Source organism: Vidua macroura, chromosome 3 (genome assembly GCF_024509145.1).
Source record: "Vidua macroura isolate BioBank_ID:100142 chromosome 3, ASM2450914v1, whole genome shotgun sequence".
NCBI classification, from domain to species: Eukaryota; Metazoa; Chordata; class Aves; order Passeriformes; family Viduidae; genus Vidua; species Vidua macroura.
The window spans coordinates 90,686,172-90,705,879 of NC_071573.1; the positions used below are offsets into that span (position 1 = coordinate 90,686,172).

The 19,708-nt window shown below is 36.9% G+C and overlaps 1 protein-coding gene across 2 annotated transcripts in view; it reads left to right on the forward strand.

Moving 5' to 3' along the window:
- Positions 1 to 19,255, forward strand: part of BMP5 (bone morphogenetic protein 5) — a 56,126-nt gene extending 36,871 nt beyond the window's left edge. Inside the window, exons 4-7 of one of the 2 annotated variants that reach the window (XM_053973345.1) lie at positions 3,372 to 3,569; positions 11,210 to 11,286; positions 13,203 to 13,313; positions 16,958 to 19,255. In XM_053973345.1, the coding sequence (XP_053829320.1) occupies positions 3,372 to 3,569; positions 11,210 to 11,286; positions 13,203 to 13,313; positions 16,958 to 17,107 (536 nt within the window). In that variant the 3' untranslated portion in view covers positions 17,108 to 19,255. The remainder of the gene's footprint in view (positions 1 to 3,371; positions 3,570 to 11,209; positions 11,287 to 13,202; positions 13,314 to 16,957) is intronic. The other variant, XM_053973346.1, reaches the window with a different exon arrangement.
- The last annotated feature ends 453 nt before the right edge of the window (positions 19,256 to 19,708 follow it).

Below are 19,708 nucleotides of genomic sequence, written 5' to 3' on the forward strand. Positions count from 1 at the left end.
ATATACTTTCCAGTGTGTAGAGGAGATAATTAATCGTCAGAGCAGTTTTGAGAAGTGCATGCCAGAATGTGAAGAATACAAGGGCTTTGGACTATCACTGCACAGAGTAAATCCATCTATTGTGTTTTTGGGGTTTTTCCTAGGTGCAGGGGCAATTGCAGTGTCTAAGTTCAGTAGAGCAGGCACTAGCAGACTGCTGTTTACCTGCACTTTCTTCTTTTCTTCTGAAATCTGAAAAAATCTTTGAAATCCTCAGAATTAAAGATTTGATGGAAGGACAGAATGGAGCCCATGTTTCAGAATGCTTGGCAACATTGTTCAGAGATGGTCAAGAGAAGCAGAAAGACAAGCTGTTTTGGTTTTACGAGTTTCATCTGGCTGAAGCTCCGGGTGTAGTTAGGCAGGTCAGCCTGAGTCATTCAGCTGACTTTAGAAAGTATTGCTTTAATGCCACAGTATGGAACAACTGCATGCCCAAGAGACCTGGTTTTTCAGTTGTCATTGAAGCCAAGAGTTTTCTAAACGTTTACAGGAAATGATAGATTGAAACCACTTACAAAAATGAATGCTACAAGGGGAAATTCAGGATAGAGCAAATTTTTTTTTAATGCATTCTGAAATTGACACTACAAACAAAAATAAGGACTACCTAACAAGACCATGGCACACACAATGGAGCTACTGCTGTGGCAGAAAGCTTGATGCTTTTCAGAGGCAGAATGCTTTGAAATACCTCCTGTTCAAGAAGGGGCAATGCTTCTTAGACTGAAGGCAAATATCCCCCATGTACACCTTTATTTTTCTTTTTTTCTTTCTTTTTTCTCTCTTTTTTTTTTTTTTAAATAAACGATAATAGAAGTCCTGTTAATGCAAACTTTCTTTTGGAAAAAAGCAACCTAAAATGGAGACAACATATGTAGTTTGAATTTCTAAACCAAACAGTTCAGAGATCCTCCTCAGAAGAAATATAGCGTCTCAAGGGCAGTGTATATTTTGATTGCTTCATCTTCTGAAAGTTGCAGTTAAGCTAAGGTATATGATAAACTGAGAGAGAAAAGTTTAACGATGTACCCACAGAAGTCAATAAAAGTTTTCCTCTGCACAAGAAGCAGATCCAGTGCATATACCATTCATGAATTGAACAAATGAATCCTAAAATCTCATGCTGGCTGCTTAGAAGATCAAGCACATAAAGGAATATAGTCACATAAGCTGTTTCTCTGTGTAAAAAGGCTGTGGGTTACAGGATTAATTTTTTACAGTATATCTCTATACCCTGGATAACCAAGTAAGCCTTAACTTGTGGAATCTTAATAGCCATCTCATTGCTGAAGTCTAAAGGAAACCCAGAGGAAACTTAATAATATTAAAAGTTATTTTAAAGGGAGTTCACATTGGTTTGAAGGATATTTTGCTTCGCACACAATATCCACCATTGTAAATTCAAGGAACCTAAATTTAAATTCAGAAAAGCTTCACACACCTTTACAGTTCTCAATATATAAATCTAATAGTATTCTCAAAATGTCCACCAGTAAAGCATTAATATTTTACAGATAAAATTAAAATTCTGAAACTCATTGGAATGAAAAGTAAAGAAAAATAGTAAAAATATTCCCTCTAGAAATGAAGGGAAATGTGGAACTTTGTGGTGAGAAGCTAGCTTGTCCATGTTGTTATGAATAGAGAATAGCATGTACAGTTTTTCATATCTGACTTGCAACTGAAGATTGGAACATATAGAAATTAATGTTACTGAATTATTTAATAGTAACTCAAACACATGAAAAGAAGAATTGAAGAAACACAAGACTAAAAAAGCATTTAAAATGAAATCAGAAGCTTCAACAAATATATTTTTCCATTGCAGTCAAAAAAGTAATTATCAAAATTGTTCAGAATATGTTGCCAATTACTCTGCTCCATAACTGCTAACTTTCTCAGTTCTTCTCTTGCCTTTGCTGGGCTCTCTGTCACTGGAAACATCTTAAACCAATTTAAAGTGCTACACCTGAATAAACATGTTGTAAAAGTGTTTATGTATTGAAGTGGGTCAGTTCAAGGTATGGTATTTGGCTGGAACTTCTAATTTCTCTTTTTACTGCAAAAGGGCTGCCAGAAGGAGGAAGTCTGAGCTGAATTAATACATTTGTTACAGTGGAAGTAGAATGGAAACTACTTTAACCACAAATCAAACTGCCTCTTTCATTTACGCCAGTGATAGAGTTTTTTTAAGAAATATAGACTCTGGCGTGCAGCCACTGTGAGTTTGTGTTTGAAAAGGAAACCTATATGCTTATTTCTATAATGTTTACTCCTATACTTGTTTTCAAGCTCTTTTTCAGGGTGATTGAGTTAACAGCATTATACATTTGTGAGGCAGATGCTCCTTCGTTGTCCACGTAACAAATTTTCCAGCGGGTTTAGAAGAATCCCGAGGCGCCCCGGTGCCGCCCAGCGCGCGGTGCCAGTGCCCGTACCCTCCCGTTTAAAGGACCTCTGTGTCCCCACCCTGCACAGCTGCACAGCTTCACATGACACTGTCTCATTTTCTGACGGTTGAAGGGCTCTGCATAATACACGTACGCACAAAAGTGTTTATGCTGCCAAAATAAATTCTGTTAAGAGTGAGGGTTTATTTGCTAAAATGTCACTGATGCAGTTTCAGTGACTTGTTTTGCTTTCCTTTCTTTCAGTGAGGTTTAGACCACATAATATAGTGAGGTTACTACACAGTCCTGACTGAACAAATATTTTAAAGAAATATGCACATCCCCTGGGAACAGAACCAGAGTCAATAATACGCATATTTCAAACTCTCTTCTCTTGAACAACTGAATGGCTTCCTACCTTTACTGGTGAATGAGCATCAGTTTAAGTAACATTGCACAATATTTATTTTTAAAGCAGAATTATATTTATTATTTACACTTCTATTTGCTACTGGTTTGCTTTGGGGATATAAAATTCCATGTCCCACTGAAGCAATGCAAAATTAGAAGACCACGTTACATTATTCTTTCTATAGGAAATAGATTTAATGGGGCTCATTTATTTTTCAGTTCTATAGATGCATGCCTGAGACTGAATTAAAACATCTCTGAATGTTAATGAATAAGATATATAGCACACAGAGACTGCAATTTTATGCAATAAAAATTGTATCTGTAAAGCTGTTGAAACTTTTGCAAATTGTTAAGATTTTTTGTCTTTTTAAATTTTGTTCAACAAAATGTGGATAGATTCCTAATCATATGAATTCAGGATTGCAGCAAATTCCTTGCTATGATTCAGCCAGCAGTTGAACTTCTGCTATGGCTTTGTGAGGGGCAGAAGTTCACCTTTTAACTTGCAATTTCCATTGCTTTTAGGTCGAAGTATCAATGTTAAATCTGCTGGCCTGGTTGGAAGACATGGGCCTCAGTCAAAGCAACCATTCATGGTTGCATTCTTCAAGGCAAGTGAAGTGCTTTTCCGTTCTGTCCGAGCAGCCAACAATAAAAGGAAAAATCAGAACCGCAACAAATCCAGTAGTCAACAGGAGTCCTCTAGGATGCCAAGTGTTGGGGGTAAGATGGAGCTATGATTTACTAGTCTTTTTATAGGAGGTATGGGCGCCTGCTGAAATGCAAGGCAGTCACAACAGCTCAAAAAGATGCAGCTCACTGGCTGAACTGTCAGAAACAGTGTTTGCATTCCTCTTTTGTTATGTTGGCCCTGTTTTGTTATGTTACCTTCTGTAAATCAGATCAATTACATGCATCATGGACCCCAGGAGGGTGAAATGACCCAGCAGTTTAAGAAAGGCTGTGTCTGAGCTTGAAACTGAACTACACAGTATGCAACTGGATGATATCTTTGCTATGCATAAGTAAAAAGTAGAGGTAAAGAAAATTATTGTACCCCTACTACTCGTCTAGGAAGCTTCAGCAAAACTGCCTCTCAGCTGAAGAAGGCAAGATGTAACACAAAAGTCTCAATACTGGAAATGAGGAAGTTTAACCAATCTGAAAAATTGTCAACTGTTTAGGAGTTCAGATCAGCTGACAGGTAATGATAGAAATATAAAATATATTTCTCTACGGAGTGAATTTGGCCCCTTACCTGAAAGGTACTGACAATAATGCACGTGAAAATATTCTTAATTGCTTTAGAGCCTGGAATAAATTTTGCTTCAGTTTTTCCTGAAACAATCCTTTCAGCGGAAGGCACAAAGTCGCTTTGTAAATATTCTCACGCCTGAACAAACATTTCCACTTTTTGGGAAAAGGATGTGAAAGTGTTTCTTTCTAGAAGCATCGCAAATTTAATAACAGCATATCAAAACCTTAACATAAAATGCTGTTCTTAAATCCCATGGATGACTACAAGTAAGCAAATCAGTATTTTGCGGGAGGAATTTTGCCTTGGGGTGGGGCTCACCTATTTGAGAAGTGTTATAAGCAATATGCATTACTTATATCTGTCTCAGAACCTTGACAGAGGCAGGCTAGAAACTATTCTAATGCAATGAAAAAGCCTTTCCCAGACCATTTGTAGAAGGATAATTTTACCATAACAACCAAAATTACCGTTGAGTTGCTAAAGAAATCAAAGAAATTATTTAAATAATTTTTCATATTCCCTGGAAAGTCTGCTAATTTTGAGAATCACATTATTTTTGGTGAAGGGATAATCACCTAGGTATATGGTACACACGAGATACCTAAATATAAATATCACTGTTTTGGACTGAATCCTATGTATTTAGAGCATGAAAAAGTGAGAATTGAACAGATTTCTTAAGCTTTGTTGATTATAGCAGGAAAGCTGAACACAAGCTCCTTGCTGGTTTACCCTGTGAAAACACAACCTTATCACATTGCATTGACATAAGAATTACCTCAGGGAGAGCTGTCTGTAAGTCTCAAAATACTTTTCAGCCTTGTCTCTGCATTCAGTTGTGCTCCAGACTGGTTGTAAAACAAGAAAAATCAGAACATCTCTAGTGAAATGTGCATTATGAAACGATTTTTCTCCTAATCTCTTTAAGGTTTACATAAGCATAGAGTACATCACTACATATGTTGATCCATGGCAGATCTCTTTCAAAAGAGATTGCAATTCAAGAAAAGCATACCGTTAAAACAAGATCAGGTTAAGAAGCAATTGCACATGCACTTGCATCAAAATCAGAGGCTTTGACCATTGCCTGGAGAGGGAGGCTGTTAAGATATAGGCAGACTGGAAAAGATGGCAAAGCTGAAGGTAGGTAAGTGACCACAGATTCACATAGCAGCGTCCTCTGAGGCAAAAATGCTTGAAGGTACAGCAAACCACATTCCCTGCTCCTGCCTTGCAGTTTGCCTCAACAACCCCCATGTCACAAATAAACAAACTTCTTTTGTGTGGGTGTCATTAATGATTGTTCACTGGACTTTTCCCACTATGGATGATCCAGATGTCTTTTAATAACTACTGCAACAATACTCATGAAATGCTGTGGATGAGCATGCTGAAGGCTCTATCCATGTCACCAGTGTGCGAAAAAGACACAGAGAAGAGGACACATTTTTATTTCTCTGATCTCTGAGTCTTTTCAGAATGTAATCCCTCCATGTGGAGAGCCTACTATCAGAGAAAAGCTATGCTCTTTTTCTTCTCTTTTCCGGCCCCAGGATCTGGGGGATATACTGTATCCATTTGGGTTTGTGGAGCAGGCTAATTGTCCAACCTCTCTACAGCTTCAGTAATGAGCAGAACTTCAAAAATAAAATTAACATCTTCAAATTAAAACATAAAAGTTTTTGGGAAAAAAACCAAAGAATTTTGCCAATCATCTTTCTCGTGGAATATAGTCAATAGACTATATTCAATCATTATTCACTCCTTGATGCAAGACATTTGACACAGTGACCAGCAAAGATTATTGTGTCATGTAGGTCTTTTGTTTCTAAGCTTTTGCTTACATAGCCAGAGGTAATGTAGCCAGACCCAGATAGGTATGTTGTGATTCATAAATGACAGGCTCCTAATATTTCTCTCTATATACATCAGTCTCAACTTTACCACAATCATGTCTTCACTTCCTCCTTGCTTCCTTCTTCTTCATTTTCTTTTACTTCCCCCCTCCCTTTTCTTTTTTCTTTCTCTTGTTTCCCCTTGCTCTTGCTTTTTTTCATCTCTCTTTTGCCTCTTGCATTTTGTATTTTACCTTCTTTTTTTTTCCTTCTTACTTTTTAAGTTCTTGGATTTCAGCAATTAGCTTTACTGTGTTCTCAGCATGTCAAAAGGGAAAGCTCCACTGGACAACCCAGCTCTTCCCTTTCAAAGGGAAGACATTTTTTTAAAATTATTCATGGAGTTTCACAAAATCATAGGATGGTTTATGTGGGAAGAGTCCTGGTCTAGTGGAAAATGAGGGGACCCCCTGCCCCTGGTAGGGGAGTTGGAAGTAGATGATCTTTAAGGTCACTTCCAACTAATATTCTGTGATTCTGTCATATACACAACCTCAGTATGAAGAGAATAAAATCTTATGTATTGATTATTATAATACCTGGGAAATTGTTGACAGACTTGGGATCATCATCCCTGTGTTGCTAAGAACTTCAAGAGGAGATGACGTCAATGCAGTGTAAAGACAGACAGAATTAAGCTTAGCATTCAGGCTCTACCTGCCTGCTATGCACAGAGGATTAAACACTTCTTTATTTACCCAGTTTTATTTTTGACAAACTGTAGATAGAAGAAAAAAAGTTAAAATCCTCAAACCAAACCAATACCAGGCAGGTTGTTTACAAAGTATGTCACATAACTCTCCCCTAAAAAAAAGCTGGCTAAATTTAAATTTCTTTAACATTGTCTATAAAGAGTAACAGTGTAACTGGGCATTAGAGAATAGCCACATTTAAATACTGAATAGTGACTGACACCAGGAAACTAAAAAACAAAGCTACATAATTTTTGTTCATATGGAGATAAAACCAGAAAACAATACTTAAGGCTACATTTTGTGTATGCTATTGATTGGTGTTACACAAACTGATTCAAAATACAGTATTTTGTAATAGTATGTATAAGCATGTTTTCATGATTATACATTATTTCCCCTGAAAAAAAAATCTCATTAAATTTCTTATACATATATTTTATTGACCTCCTTCTACAGCTTTTTCTGCTATGTAGGGGTTTAGATTCCACTGAGGAACAATGTTTTCTCAATCACAATAGCCTATGGTTTTGATTCTTGACAGAATAAGCATATGGGCTTTGAAGCTACAGTGTGTGAAATTGAATCCTTAGCACCAGATCTTATTATAAATGTCACATTTGATACTTGCATAAAATGTTATATTACACACAACATTTGTCCTACATGAAAGGTAGAATTTAGGGAAGGAATTCAGACTTTCGTGAGTCTCACTTTCTTCGTAGGTGAATGGGTTAGATGGCTTACAGACTGTACATGCTGGCTATTTTATCAGGTATGCTGGTGTGACCACACATCATTTGAACCTATATTCAAATGGCTCAGAGTATCACAACAATGATGACATCTGTGCAATCACTTACATATGTATTATTCAGATTTTCACCTTTAAGTGTAGAAACTTCTGCTACATCCTGGCCCTAAAACTTCTGTACATATTCTTGAATATGAAAATGTCACTGCAGAGAAAGCTGGCAAAACCACAATCTTCAGCTTTCATTTGTTTGCCTGCTTGGGGGCTACTAAAAACCATATTGTGGCTTTCCTGACTTTCTCATGTGCATATTTTCCACATTTTTCAGTCACAGTTTTTTGCAAAGTGACTTGTATTCTATATGTATGAGTTTTAAATTCCCTCTAATAGCTGAGACAGAAAAGCTCGATATTCACCTCCTGTGAGCACTGATGTTAGTGAAAATGAATATATAGATCTGTGTGAAGAGTGATCAGTGAACACGGATCCATTTTTTAAAAGTTCCTTTACTTTCATCTAGCTTCACTGTATTTCTGGAGTGCATGCAAAACACATTAGAATATTACATACAACTCAGCACAAGGTATGACTCAGGGATTTTGGTTGTATTAAAGGCATATAGATTTTTGAAAAATTGTGATGTCTTAGGGCATCCTGTCTTGCTTCCAGTTGCTACTCCAAAAGGACATAGATATCCCATGGGAAGTGGGTGTATATTTTGACCCTGCATGCCCTGGGACAACTGAGAGTATCTGAGATGGCAGGACATAACCAGCTGCATGTGGAGATCATTCAATGACTGTCATTGAAGGGCTAGGAAAATATCATAGGAAAGAACACAGTGTTTGTCTTTAAAAACTAATAGGATTTGAGGTATCATAACTTAGAAAGCCTAGCTTAACATCCCTGATGCTTATTTAGTATTGCAAATGGACATATTTGTGTCTTGTGGACAGCTTTTGACACAGTTTTGGGAGTCATAGTGGGCCCATGTGTATTTAATAGAAAGCAGGTACACAGCCTGTTTAAAAAATAAAGAAAAAGCCTGTTCAAAGAGCATGTTGCCAGTAAGAGAAAAAAATTGTCTGTGTATTTTGAATGACGTCTTGTCGAGTCTCTTCTGGATCTGGTTCAGTCCGAACTTTTATTGGTAATTTGGATGATGGAGCACTCCTCCCAGATCTCATATCCTCTGTGAACTTCCAGAGAACACATTCCGTTCTATTGTCCAAGCTGCTAAAAAGGGTGCTAATACCAGTACTGATCCTTTAATGACCTCCCTTGTAACCAGCTGCCAGGTGGACTCTGTACCACTGATCCCAACTGTTTGGGCCCAGCAGCCTAGACAAGTTTCCATCCATTATATTCTTACCTATCAAAGTTATCGATTGGTTTGACCAATTTGACTCAAGGAATACTATGGGAGACCATATCCGAAACCTTCTTAAAAGCAAAGGGATCAACACCCAGAGCTCTTCAAAAGCCCACAAAGCTAGTCAGATCATCACAGAAAACAGTCAGGTTGGTTAGGCACAGTTTGAACTAGTAAATTCATGCTTACTCTTCCCAAAGCACCTTCTTTGTTCTTTGTGTGCCTGGACAGTTTCCATAAGAATTTGTTCCAAAGACTTCTCAGAAACTGAGGTTAAGCTGATTTGCCTTCCTGCAGATGGGTGTGGCATTTTCCATTTTGAATCATCGGAAATGTCTTTTGGGGTATGAATGCTCAAAAAGGGCAGGAAGTGACTTTGCAGTGTTGGTCAGCTCATTCCCCACCCTGAAATTCATTTGTTCTGCTCACATGGATTCATGTATCTTCAAACTGCTGAACTGATTCCTAACTCTATCTCTTTTACTGTGGGTAGAGTTTCAGCCACTAGGGTCAGGGACTTGGGACTCCTGAGGGTAAATATTGCCAGTAAAAAGCAAGGCAAAGAAGTCACTGACTACATTAACCTGTTCTGAGTCCTTGCTCTACTGAACAACAAAGCTGTATTTTTCTTATGTTTTCCCAGGCAACATGTTTATATTATTTCTGTATAGTTCATCCCACTTGCACATTACTTTTGCTTCCTATTTGAATTTGAATTCAGTCAAGATTTTCCTAGACAACCACAGTGGATTTGTGCCATATTTGCTTGACTTGCAACAGGTTGCAATGCTGTTGTTGATGCCATCCCTCAGAACCTTTACATTACCATGGCTGCAGCAGCCCCATCATGCTGCAGTTCTCATCAACATCCTCATCCCCAATCTGTTCTTTATTCATTTATTTGTATAACTACAACAGACTCCTAAGGCTGATGAGCAGGAATATATTAAAAAAAAGTTTGGAAGCTGATTACTTGACATGTGATATTACTGCAAAACTCCTATTCTGGGTAATACTACTAGAAAACAAGCCTGGAATAACTATTTAACCTTATTTTATACTGTATTTGGTTGTGGCCATCACATCTTTGGCAAGACACAGAGAACCTGAAAAGAACCCAGAGAAGCAATGGTGACAGAGGTCAGGACAGCTGACAAGAAGCACTTGACAAATTTGTAGAAAAAACTCCTCCAGGCCATATATTTGGAAGAGTTTTCTGCAAGGATGTGAAGAACTATGCAGATTAGTTCAGAGACTGTAGAAGTTTCTTTCATTTTATATGAAAAAGGAGTTTCTCTCTGAATCTTAATTATCCTGAAATTTTTCAGAGAACTTCCCATTTCAGTCTCAAGTCTTATAATGTAAAAAAAAATATCTAAAAATTCTTTTTCTGAAACAGAAAGATTTGTTTTATTTTTCCATGCCTTCCTTGTTAGGGTTTTGTGGAGTTTTGTTTGTTTGCTTTTTCTTGTTCTTGTTGTGAATTTTTTTTTGTGATTTTTTTTTCCCAGAATGTTTATTTTGGTTCAAAAAAAGTTATCTTAAGCATTCTTGAATTGGAAACAGAGGAGACGGTCTGTATTCCCTGCTCTGTCACACGCCTCATTTATGGCATCACATGAATAGCTGTACAAACCTACTTTGGGGGCTAATGTGATGAAGGCATGACCCTGTTCCCTTCCTTTCCTGTTACTTAGGATCAGTAAGGAACAAGTACTAGAATTTCTCCAGGAGCAAGGTTGTCGTGGAGAAGCATGTATGAACGGTTCTGGGTGTCCTTCTATTCTGACACATTTCTGACAGAGCTCTTTCAGTCCTTTAAAAAGCACCTGTTAGACTACTTGTTTACTAGCAACTAAAGATCATCAAGTGGTGAATATTTCCAGAATATATGGTAAAAATTAAGTACAACATGTGCCACTATGTGTTTAACTAAGAGACTTTTTGAAATCTCCTTGTTTCAGGACAATTTTATTGTTGGTAATTCATCTTTTGAACTGGGCTACTTTCTTTACCTGGCAATTAAAATTGGGCCAACCTACAGAAGATTTCCCTGATATTTTGGATTAGACTCTCACTTGTCCTCTTTGATTACCTGTGTGGATATTATCAGAGGTGCTACCCAGCTAGCCAGCAAATAGACATCTTGTAAACCTGTTTCCCCTAATCCTGTATGCATTATTTTGCCAGTGTACAGAAATTGTATCAGTCTGACTGTGCTGATTCTGTATTTCCAGGTTTACATTGCCTTTACAACTAACCCTAGGAATATAAATGACAGTATGGTTTTCCTTTCCTTTGTACAGCTTGGTAAGGATCTCAAAAATAGCTAAAGCTTGTCAGTTCTAGTAATACTTCCAAATAATTTATTAATGTTATTTACTTCCTGTAGATTATAACACAAGCGAGCAAAAGCAAGCATGTAAGAAACATGAACTTTATGTGAGTTTCCGAGACTTAGGATGGCAGGTAAGATTATAAATGCTCTTTCCTAACAGTTCAAACTGGGACAATCTATTTTAAAGTCCCCCATTATTTACACTCTGTTTTCTTTATGGAAATTGGTTTTACAGTGATGAGAGACAGATTCTTTAAATACATTTTGCAACAAATCCTTATCAGTATTGCTACCACTATAACTCTTTTAGCTCTTCTCTCAAAGATATTGCATACATTAGCTTGTGGCTTTATGATTTGGATTCATTCACATAAAGATACATTTAAACTGCTGCTCAAGAGTTGAGTGAATCTGCACTAAATGAAACCAAAATCCCCACATCACGTAATGAAATGTTTTAAATTTTCACTAGTTCAGATTTAAATCCTCCTTGTTCAGTGCTGTCTGCTACAGGTTATAGAGATTTCACTGGGGTAGGGTCCTTAGGGAAATAAATCTTGGATCATTGCTCAGTGATCTTTATGATACCATAGCTAATTTTATATAATTTCTGAGGAAAACTCACCCTGCCACACAGTAACAACAACAACAACAACAAAAAAAAATATATATACCTACAGTAAATGGTCATCAAGTCAGAGGCAGGGCATTATGGGAAAAGAAAATAGAGATCAATCTAGGGCTTTTTCCAGAAAGCAAGGAACTCTCTATAAAGAACAAGAAGGCCTTCAGTAACCTCTAACTATTGCATATATACCTAAGAACCCAGGGATAGGTGCCTGTGCATTTCACATTTCGCTGAATTATTTTAAAACAACTCTCCAGGAGCAGAACAAGTCTATGAGGAGCAAAAGTATGCTCTTTAGTGCCAGCTCATCCTGTATCTAGCTCAGATTCTCATATGGCCTCATTATCCTATCTGATGTTTTGTAGTATATTTATCCCCACTGCAGCCTGAAGAAGCAGGCAGAGGCTGTTTTCCCAAGTCTGCAAAGCATAATTACCCTGTCCAGGGCCACAGAGCAGGCTTGTGGTATTGAACTCAGGCTACTGAACAAGTAAGCCATTGTCTCTTGATTACAGGGTGTTTTTTTTTCAGATATCAACAGGTTTTTTTTGGTTTTGGTTTTTTTTTTTTTTTTTTTTTTTTTTTTTTTTTTTTTTTTTTTTTTTTAACAGTAGATTCAGGTAGAATCTACTGTAGTAGAACAGGTATGCTCCAAGATGTGCTAGGCTCTCAGATCAGTGGCCATAGTGGCCATAGCAGTCAAAGAAAAAAGAAATTTTTTAACACAAAGGCTACTGTAAGAATTAAAAGTTTCAGCTGGAAAGCCAGAGCTACACTGTACAATATTTGATCAGTGAAACACAGAGTGAAATAAGATACAAAAAAAAAAAGATACAAATCCCAAGAAGTAGCTACCTGATCCTCTCTGCCCTTCCTGCAGCACTTCCATTACCTGGCAGAGGAGGAATTCAGCAAACTAAACACACAGCTTTTATTAACATTTTAAAATATTTTCCCTCTTGTGGTCTTTTGCCCATGCTGTGTTGCTTGAAATACTGAAAATGTATGATTCATTGGCATGCCAACAGGTAATCACTAGCATCGCTCAGTCTCACACAGTAATACAGTTAACAGTATTGACTATGCTGAAGGAAGGGAACGCATTTTGATTACTTTTGTTGCATCAAGAAATGCTCAAAACTTTTAGTCTGGAAGGAAAAGTATTCTGCAAATATATTTTAATCTTTAATCTCCCTTATAGCCTCATTAGTTGGTATTCAGTACAGATTTTTAGGTTTCATTAATTTTCATCTCAATTTTGCATGAACAAAGCAAGTACTTTTTTTAAAAAATACCCCATTCCTTTCACATGACACCTTCTGAAGTTCATTTTGTCATTGAGCAAGTCTTAGTTTGATATTGTTATAAATTCCCTGAGTGAGAAAATATAATGAGTGGATTTATTTGTTGTTGTTTTAGGATTGGATTATTGCACCGGAGGGCTACGCTGCGTTTTACTGTGACGGAGAGTGTTCTTTTCCCCTCAATGCCCACATGAATGCAACAAACCATGCCATTGTTCAGACTCTGGTATGCCTCTGACTGTGTTATAGTTGCCTATGCTGTAGATTGTGTCTTTGCTCAGAGTCTGACTCTTCTGCTTATCACTACTGAATTTTGATTATTTCTTGGTAAATCATAATTCATTTCAAAACCTGCTGTAGTGATTTTGTTGGAGAGAGGATGACCTGCTCAGAGTGCCCTGTGTGGTAGGTTTCACCTCCATTTCAAATGCAATAGCACATGAGAAGACTGTGTTATATTTCTGGAGAATTGTGTAGACAGGAACTAAAGGGGCCCCCTGGTTTGACTTCCAAGAGTTTTTGCAGCTTATTGAAACTCAGTGTTAACATCTACATGTTATACCTTCCAGAAATGATGACACTTGGCCACTCTGTGGACCTCTGTTGTCAACTGTTGGCAGAGATTCTTACACTGTAATTTAATGTGAAGCTTTGCAAACAGATGCATTTGCATGTAAGAAATTGTGTTCAGTCATGCCTGGCTTACAAATGCAATTTAAAAATAAGTGTATTTGGATCTGTTGCTCTGCCTGGTACATGTAAAAGGGGATTTGCAGCCAGCTTTCTGCCTCTGCTAATTCTTATGTTAGTCCTGTGCCTCAGCTGGAGCAGCCAAAAAGATGATCTTAGTTGAGGCAGCTGGCTAGGCCTCCTCTACCCCAGCACCGTTCATCTACAGAAATGACCTTTAGAGTATGACTAAATGTAATGCTGTAAGGCCAAAGTCTGGTCAGTCTGGTCAAAAACTGATTTTTCACCTGTGCCAGCTGAAGAACTGGCTTCGAATAGCACTGGTATTAGCAGAATGATTAAGAAGGAGAGGAATGAGAGATAATACAGATATAATGAGGGAGTCACAGCATGAAATGAGAACAGGAAAGGGTTGTCATCTCCAGTTAGTTTCTGGAATGTTCAAGGCACACAACTGAGATTAGAGAAACATGGATTTAAGGTTCCGTTTGATTTAAACTAATAATGGCAAGGTATCCTGACTATCAGATTATGCTGATGACTGTGTAAGGATAATGATCTTTTTCTTTTGTTTTCACATCAAAAGCTGGGCCTGAAAAACCTTTCCCCCTTGAGAAATGAGTGGAGTCACTACGGGGATACCAGCCCAAGCACCTCCCTCAAATTTAAACCCCACACCAAAAAAAAAAAAAAAACCCAAAACCAAGCAAGCAAACAAAAATAAAATTTGATTTCTTTCTGATCGAAAACAAGTTCTGTTTGTCAAAATTGCCAAGTATTTCTATATGAGAGGGACATTTTCAAAAACTCAACATATGCTGAGAACTTTTCCGTTCCATTCAATTTTTCATTTACTCACCTTCTCCAAGTCCAGTCACCAATGCAACATTATTCCTCTATACTAGAATTCCAGTCAGCAAGATTTACAAAAACAAGGGAAAATGTCAGAGGGTGAAAAAAAGTAGAAGTGCATTAAGGAGTTCAGGTGAAAGGGAACAGAAAATGCCAGTTGGCAAGGAAGCAGTGTTCTTAGAAGACAATGAAGAACAGCATATCTGCAGTCCTGAGCAGAAAAGAAGTAGGTCAGCAAAGCAATAGTTTAGTATTACACAAGCATTGTCCAGAAAAGTTGCCAATATCACTGAGATCCCCAGGTTAGAGTTCCCTCCTGCAAATATGGACTGTTAAATAAGAGTTGGCTCAGTGCTACTTTCTCTTGTGTGTTTTTCCTGTCCAAAATGGTTATTTTCCCATTGTTAGGAAATGTGTGTAGTTTGTCCTATTTTTTAAATTGGATACTTAATTTTTGCTTTTTATGGCCATTTTGGAACTGTGTGTCTCCCTTTGCATGTACTAAACATGCATTCAGTGCAGCCAAAAAATCATGAGGCCAATTAAGTTTTAGCTGTACATAAATTAGATGAGATAACAGTAGTTTAATGTTTTCTGGTTTAAATTATATAAAATTCAGATTTACACAAGGTGTGCATATGGGGATGGCTTGGGAAGCAATTATTCATATGCTCCACCCTAATCCAAATGCAGTCACCTCTTGGCCATAATGATTACACCATTCTGAAAAAGCCTGCTCTTTGGGTTGGGAAATGATTGTTCCTTGGTACCCCTCCAAACTTAACTGATTCTTTTTTATTTTCTTTTGTAACAAGAATAGGAGAAATACGGGCCAGTACCTCACTCTCTCCCTCTCTTGTTTGTCTGCAATTGAACTCAGGCAAACAGACAGTACAGATGCATATAAATAAAAGACAGGGTGCATTTAATAAGCTCTATAAACTTCTCATTTCCTGCATCACCCTCAGAACAGGCACAGGGGTAGCATTGTCTTCCTGGGCATGCAAAGCAGTGGATCATCAGGTTGGTTTGCACTGAATTAGGGGTAAACATGTGAAAAGGCTGTGAACATCACTTCCTAGGGAGTATTGTGGGGCCATGGATCTTCCATCAGGGGTGGCAGGGGCCGGTGGAACCATGATTTATGGCTGGACAAACATCTGCCCAGGTCAGGCACAATCATTTTTTTCTCCAGTGCTTTGCTATTCATTTGTTAAATAGCTTTTAAATGTGTGTCTAAATTATTACAAAACAGCTACTTCAGGATTTATTGTTGCTCATTTCAAAAGACCTTCTCATGGTAACTGTTATGTAAAAATTGTTTCCTGATAGACTGTTCTCTGTTGTCTGGCAAAGGCTCTGGGTTTATATCACTGCAAGACAGATGGCTCTAACAGATTTACAAAGACTTAACATACAAACAAAATCTATTACTGCCGAAGTCTTCATCCATGCCTTAATAATCTGTTGCCGTCTCTATTACAACTCCCTCTTCTCTGGCTCCCCAGATTCCAAGTCTTCAGCATGTGTAGAATATTACATCCAACCTTCTTTCAAGTACAAAGAATTTGTATTTCCCCCATTTTATTTCCACTAGATCTTGTTTGTTCTGGGACACTTTTCAAAACTCTTTTCTTTTGCTTTAGTCTTTCATTGATATATTTCAGCCTGGTGAATATAAAGACTTCTCTGCCCCAAATATTCTGTCCAGCTGGCACCCACCTTATGAACTGATTTTTATGTTTTTATGATTTTTATTTCGGTGGAAGTAGAATTGGATCCATAGATACCTAGATAAGACCTTAAAGTGCACTCATACTGTCTGAGACTCCACATTTTACCATTTCATAGGCTGAAAACAGTTTCATTATGAGGCTTTGCCTGCACAACCTTTGCTGCCTGCAATAGATTTTCCTCCACACTGAGCCCCCAACACAGGAAAGTATTTTAGCTCATGCTGGGGTCCTGGTGAGACCTGGGGCTTGAGCCTTTGCTTCATGTTATGCCTTGCCCTCAGCAAAGATGGAATGGACAATATGCTTAAATGTTTTCCTGAGCAGCTGCCTAACTCCAATTCTCTAAATTTCATCTAAAAACCAACTTTCTGTCTTGGCCGCTTCTCATTTATCTCTCCATCTGCTTTTATTGTATAACCCTGTGCAATTGAAATCAGAAAAATATGCTGGAGGTAAGCTGTACTTTAAAGTTGCTAACCGAGGAAAATTTGTGACCACAGCCCTTGCTGAATTGCAAAGACATATTTTGCACTGACATTGTCCTTGCACCTCTCTGTTTGATATATGAGATATGTATTTATCTCTCTTTCAGGTTCACTTGATGTTCCCCGATCATGTACCAAAGCCATGCTGTGCACCAACAAAACTGAATGCAATCTCCGTGCTCTACTTTGATGACAGCTCCAATGTTATTTTAAAAAAATACAGGAATATGGTGGTGCGTTCATGTGGCTGCCACTAAAATAAAAAAAAAAAAATAATCTAAAGCAGAGGGTTTTATTCAAAGTTGTAATAAAGTCAAGATATGAGCATTGATGATGAAAAGGCGGGCCTAAATTTATTCCATTTCATGTCGTCTCTCATTTAATTGTACAGTATAATGTATATAGTAGCTTTTATTTATTTAAAAGTATATAGTTTCTTTTGTATGAGCAAAATTTCAGAACCATTTATTTAATGGGTCACCTCACTATGCAGCGGAAGTTCACAAGTTAATTTTTCAATTGACCATACTGAAATTTGCTTTATCCCATTTCAATATTGTAAAGTAAAGCCTTTTTGTATGGAATTTTTTTAAACTAGAAACTCCAGAAGTTCTGTAACTGCTTTGTATTGTTAGAGGAACTAAATGCATTTGGTCATATTATGCCAATGAAAACTGTGGCTAGGTATTTATTTAGAAAAAGGCACAGGAAGAAAAAAACTAAACAAAGCTGCTCAGCTAAATATGTTTTTTCTTTTAGAACTTCTGCTTCATTAGAAGAAGTGAAATATTGAACAGTGCTTAAGTAAATAAATAGCAGAAAAAAAATAGAAGTGAAAAAATTGCACATAATTGTTATAACTATTTTCTTTAACAAGATGAGTGTAACTGGAGGAGTATGTTACTTTTTGGCTTGTGAGCTGCAGAGTTTGGAAAAGGCTCCAGGCTTCAGAAGTTCTGTGTAGACAGACTCTTGCCTCTATCTATGACTTTCCAAATTAACACTAAAAGTTGAACTACAACATTCTTACCTCAAATCATATCAGTCTATTATCTATGACACTGCTGTGGAAGGTATTTTTATAATAGCATAAAAGAAGTCAAAATCAAACAAAAAACCACACAAGCCTTCCCATTACACACACAAGTTACTATATACACAAAGTGTACAGAATACAGGGTATGGAAGGGCTTTGCTTGATTTAGCTCCCGCTTCTGGATATGTTTTAAGAATTTGCAAGGGAAAGCACAAGGGGTGCAGCAGTTGTCACTTGTTTAATCAAAAATCTTATCCCTGGTGGTGACTGTTTTCAGGAAAAGATAAAAAACATCTTTCATAAGATGATGTTGGGTAACTTGCAGCCTACTTGCAGTCCCATCTGCTTTTCTATCATGTGGAGATTGATTTAAATAATGAGACTCAATATGGAATACTTTTATTTAGCACTTGCAACTTTAATAGTTCTTAAATCTGTATAGATAACTTTTTATTCCCACTAAATTTTGGTCACAAGTTAAATCCTTTGGCTGTGAATTATACAACCAATTACAAATTACCTTTCCCATCACCACTACACACAGGTTTATTTTGAATTAATTACACTTAATGTGTTTGGGTACCCCTTTGTTTTAGTATTATGAAAACAGGAAAATAGAAATGTTTTTCTCTCTATTACATAGCTGATTATCACATATGCTTTTATCATGATCTGCCTTCATTAAAAATGCTTCCTTTAAACCATTCTCAAAGAGTTGCTAAAAAATGGATAGGATTTATAAGTTTCTTCTTAGACAGTCTAATCATGTAAACTCTGACTTCTCTGGTTATTTAAAACATATCTCAGAAAACTCAGATGATTACAGACTGATAAAATCAGCATATGTGTGACTGTGTGTATGCATGTGAATAGGCAGCTGTTATTTTTGCAGAAACTAATTTATTTTACCTTGCTATTGGAGTAATACATAAATCCTTTCAATTCATACACTCAATTAAAAAAAATATTAGCAGTTCTGATTTCAGTCTTGGGAACTCTTTCCCATTAATAGAACAGTTCCATTTTACACTCCTGTCTGTATTTTATATTGACATTACCTACATATCTAGATTTAGTTGCAGTTCATGTACAAGAATATATAGGAAAAAAGGTCTGTATCTAAATTAGCATTTTAGAAAAGTTAAACTCCTCTGTTGTCTTCAAAAATTGCTGTTTTTTTGTATAAATTGGGTAGGTGGATATGCTTTTTTGAACTCAATTTATTCTAAATGGAATTTGATGGACACTAAATTTTGGGTACATTAAGTAATATATTTTTAAATAATGGTGTACCATTTTGAGACTAAGAAGCTGAAGATTATTGTTATATTATTCTTTAAAATATGCTGTTGGAATATATTTCTATATTTTGAGACATAATAAACCTTTAATAATATTTTCCTCTGCTGTGGCTTTGCTCCTTAGACACATGACAAAATGACACTGACTTGAAGTATCCTTTTAAAAGAAAAGAGCAGGAGATCATCAATGATTATAGACAGATTTTGTTATGGTTCATTTTTAGTACAGACATTTTGCAAAATTACTTTTATTTTCTTGGTTCTTGACCAGTAGATGGTGAACTATCTGCACTACTAATAAGAATCATACCTTCAAATCATACCTTGAAGTGCTAGTACTCTACTCAACACTAGAAAGGAGAAATGGTTTTTAAAATTCCTAATAAATCCAGAACTGGTTATTCCTCTGTTTGCAATAAAGGATAGTAGCACCAAACTTTCTACATGCTCTGGAGAAGTAAATGCAAGCCTGTTTTCATGTAAACCTCTTCATATATGCTCTTCTTCAGTAGTACCAACTA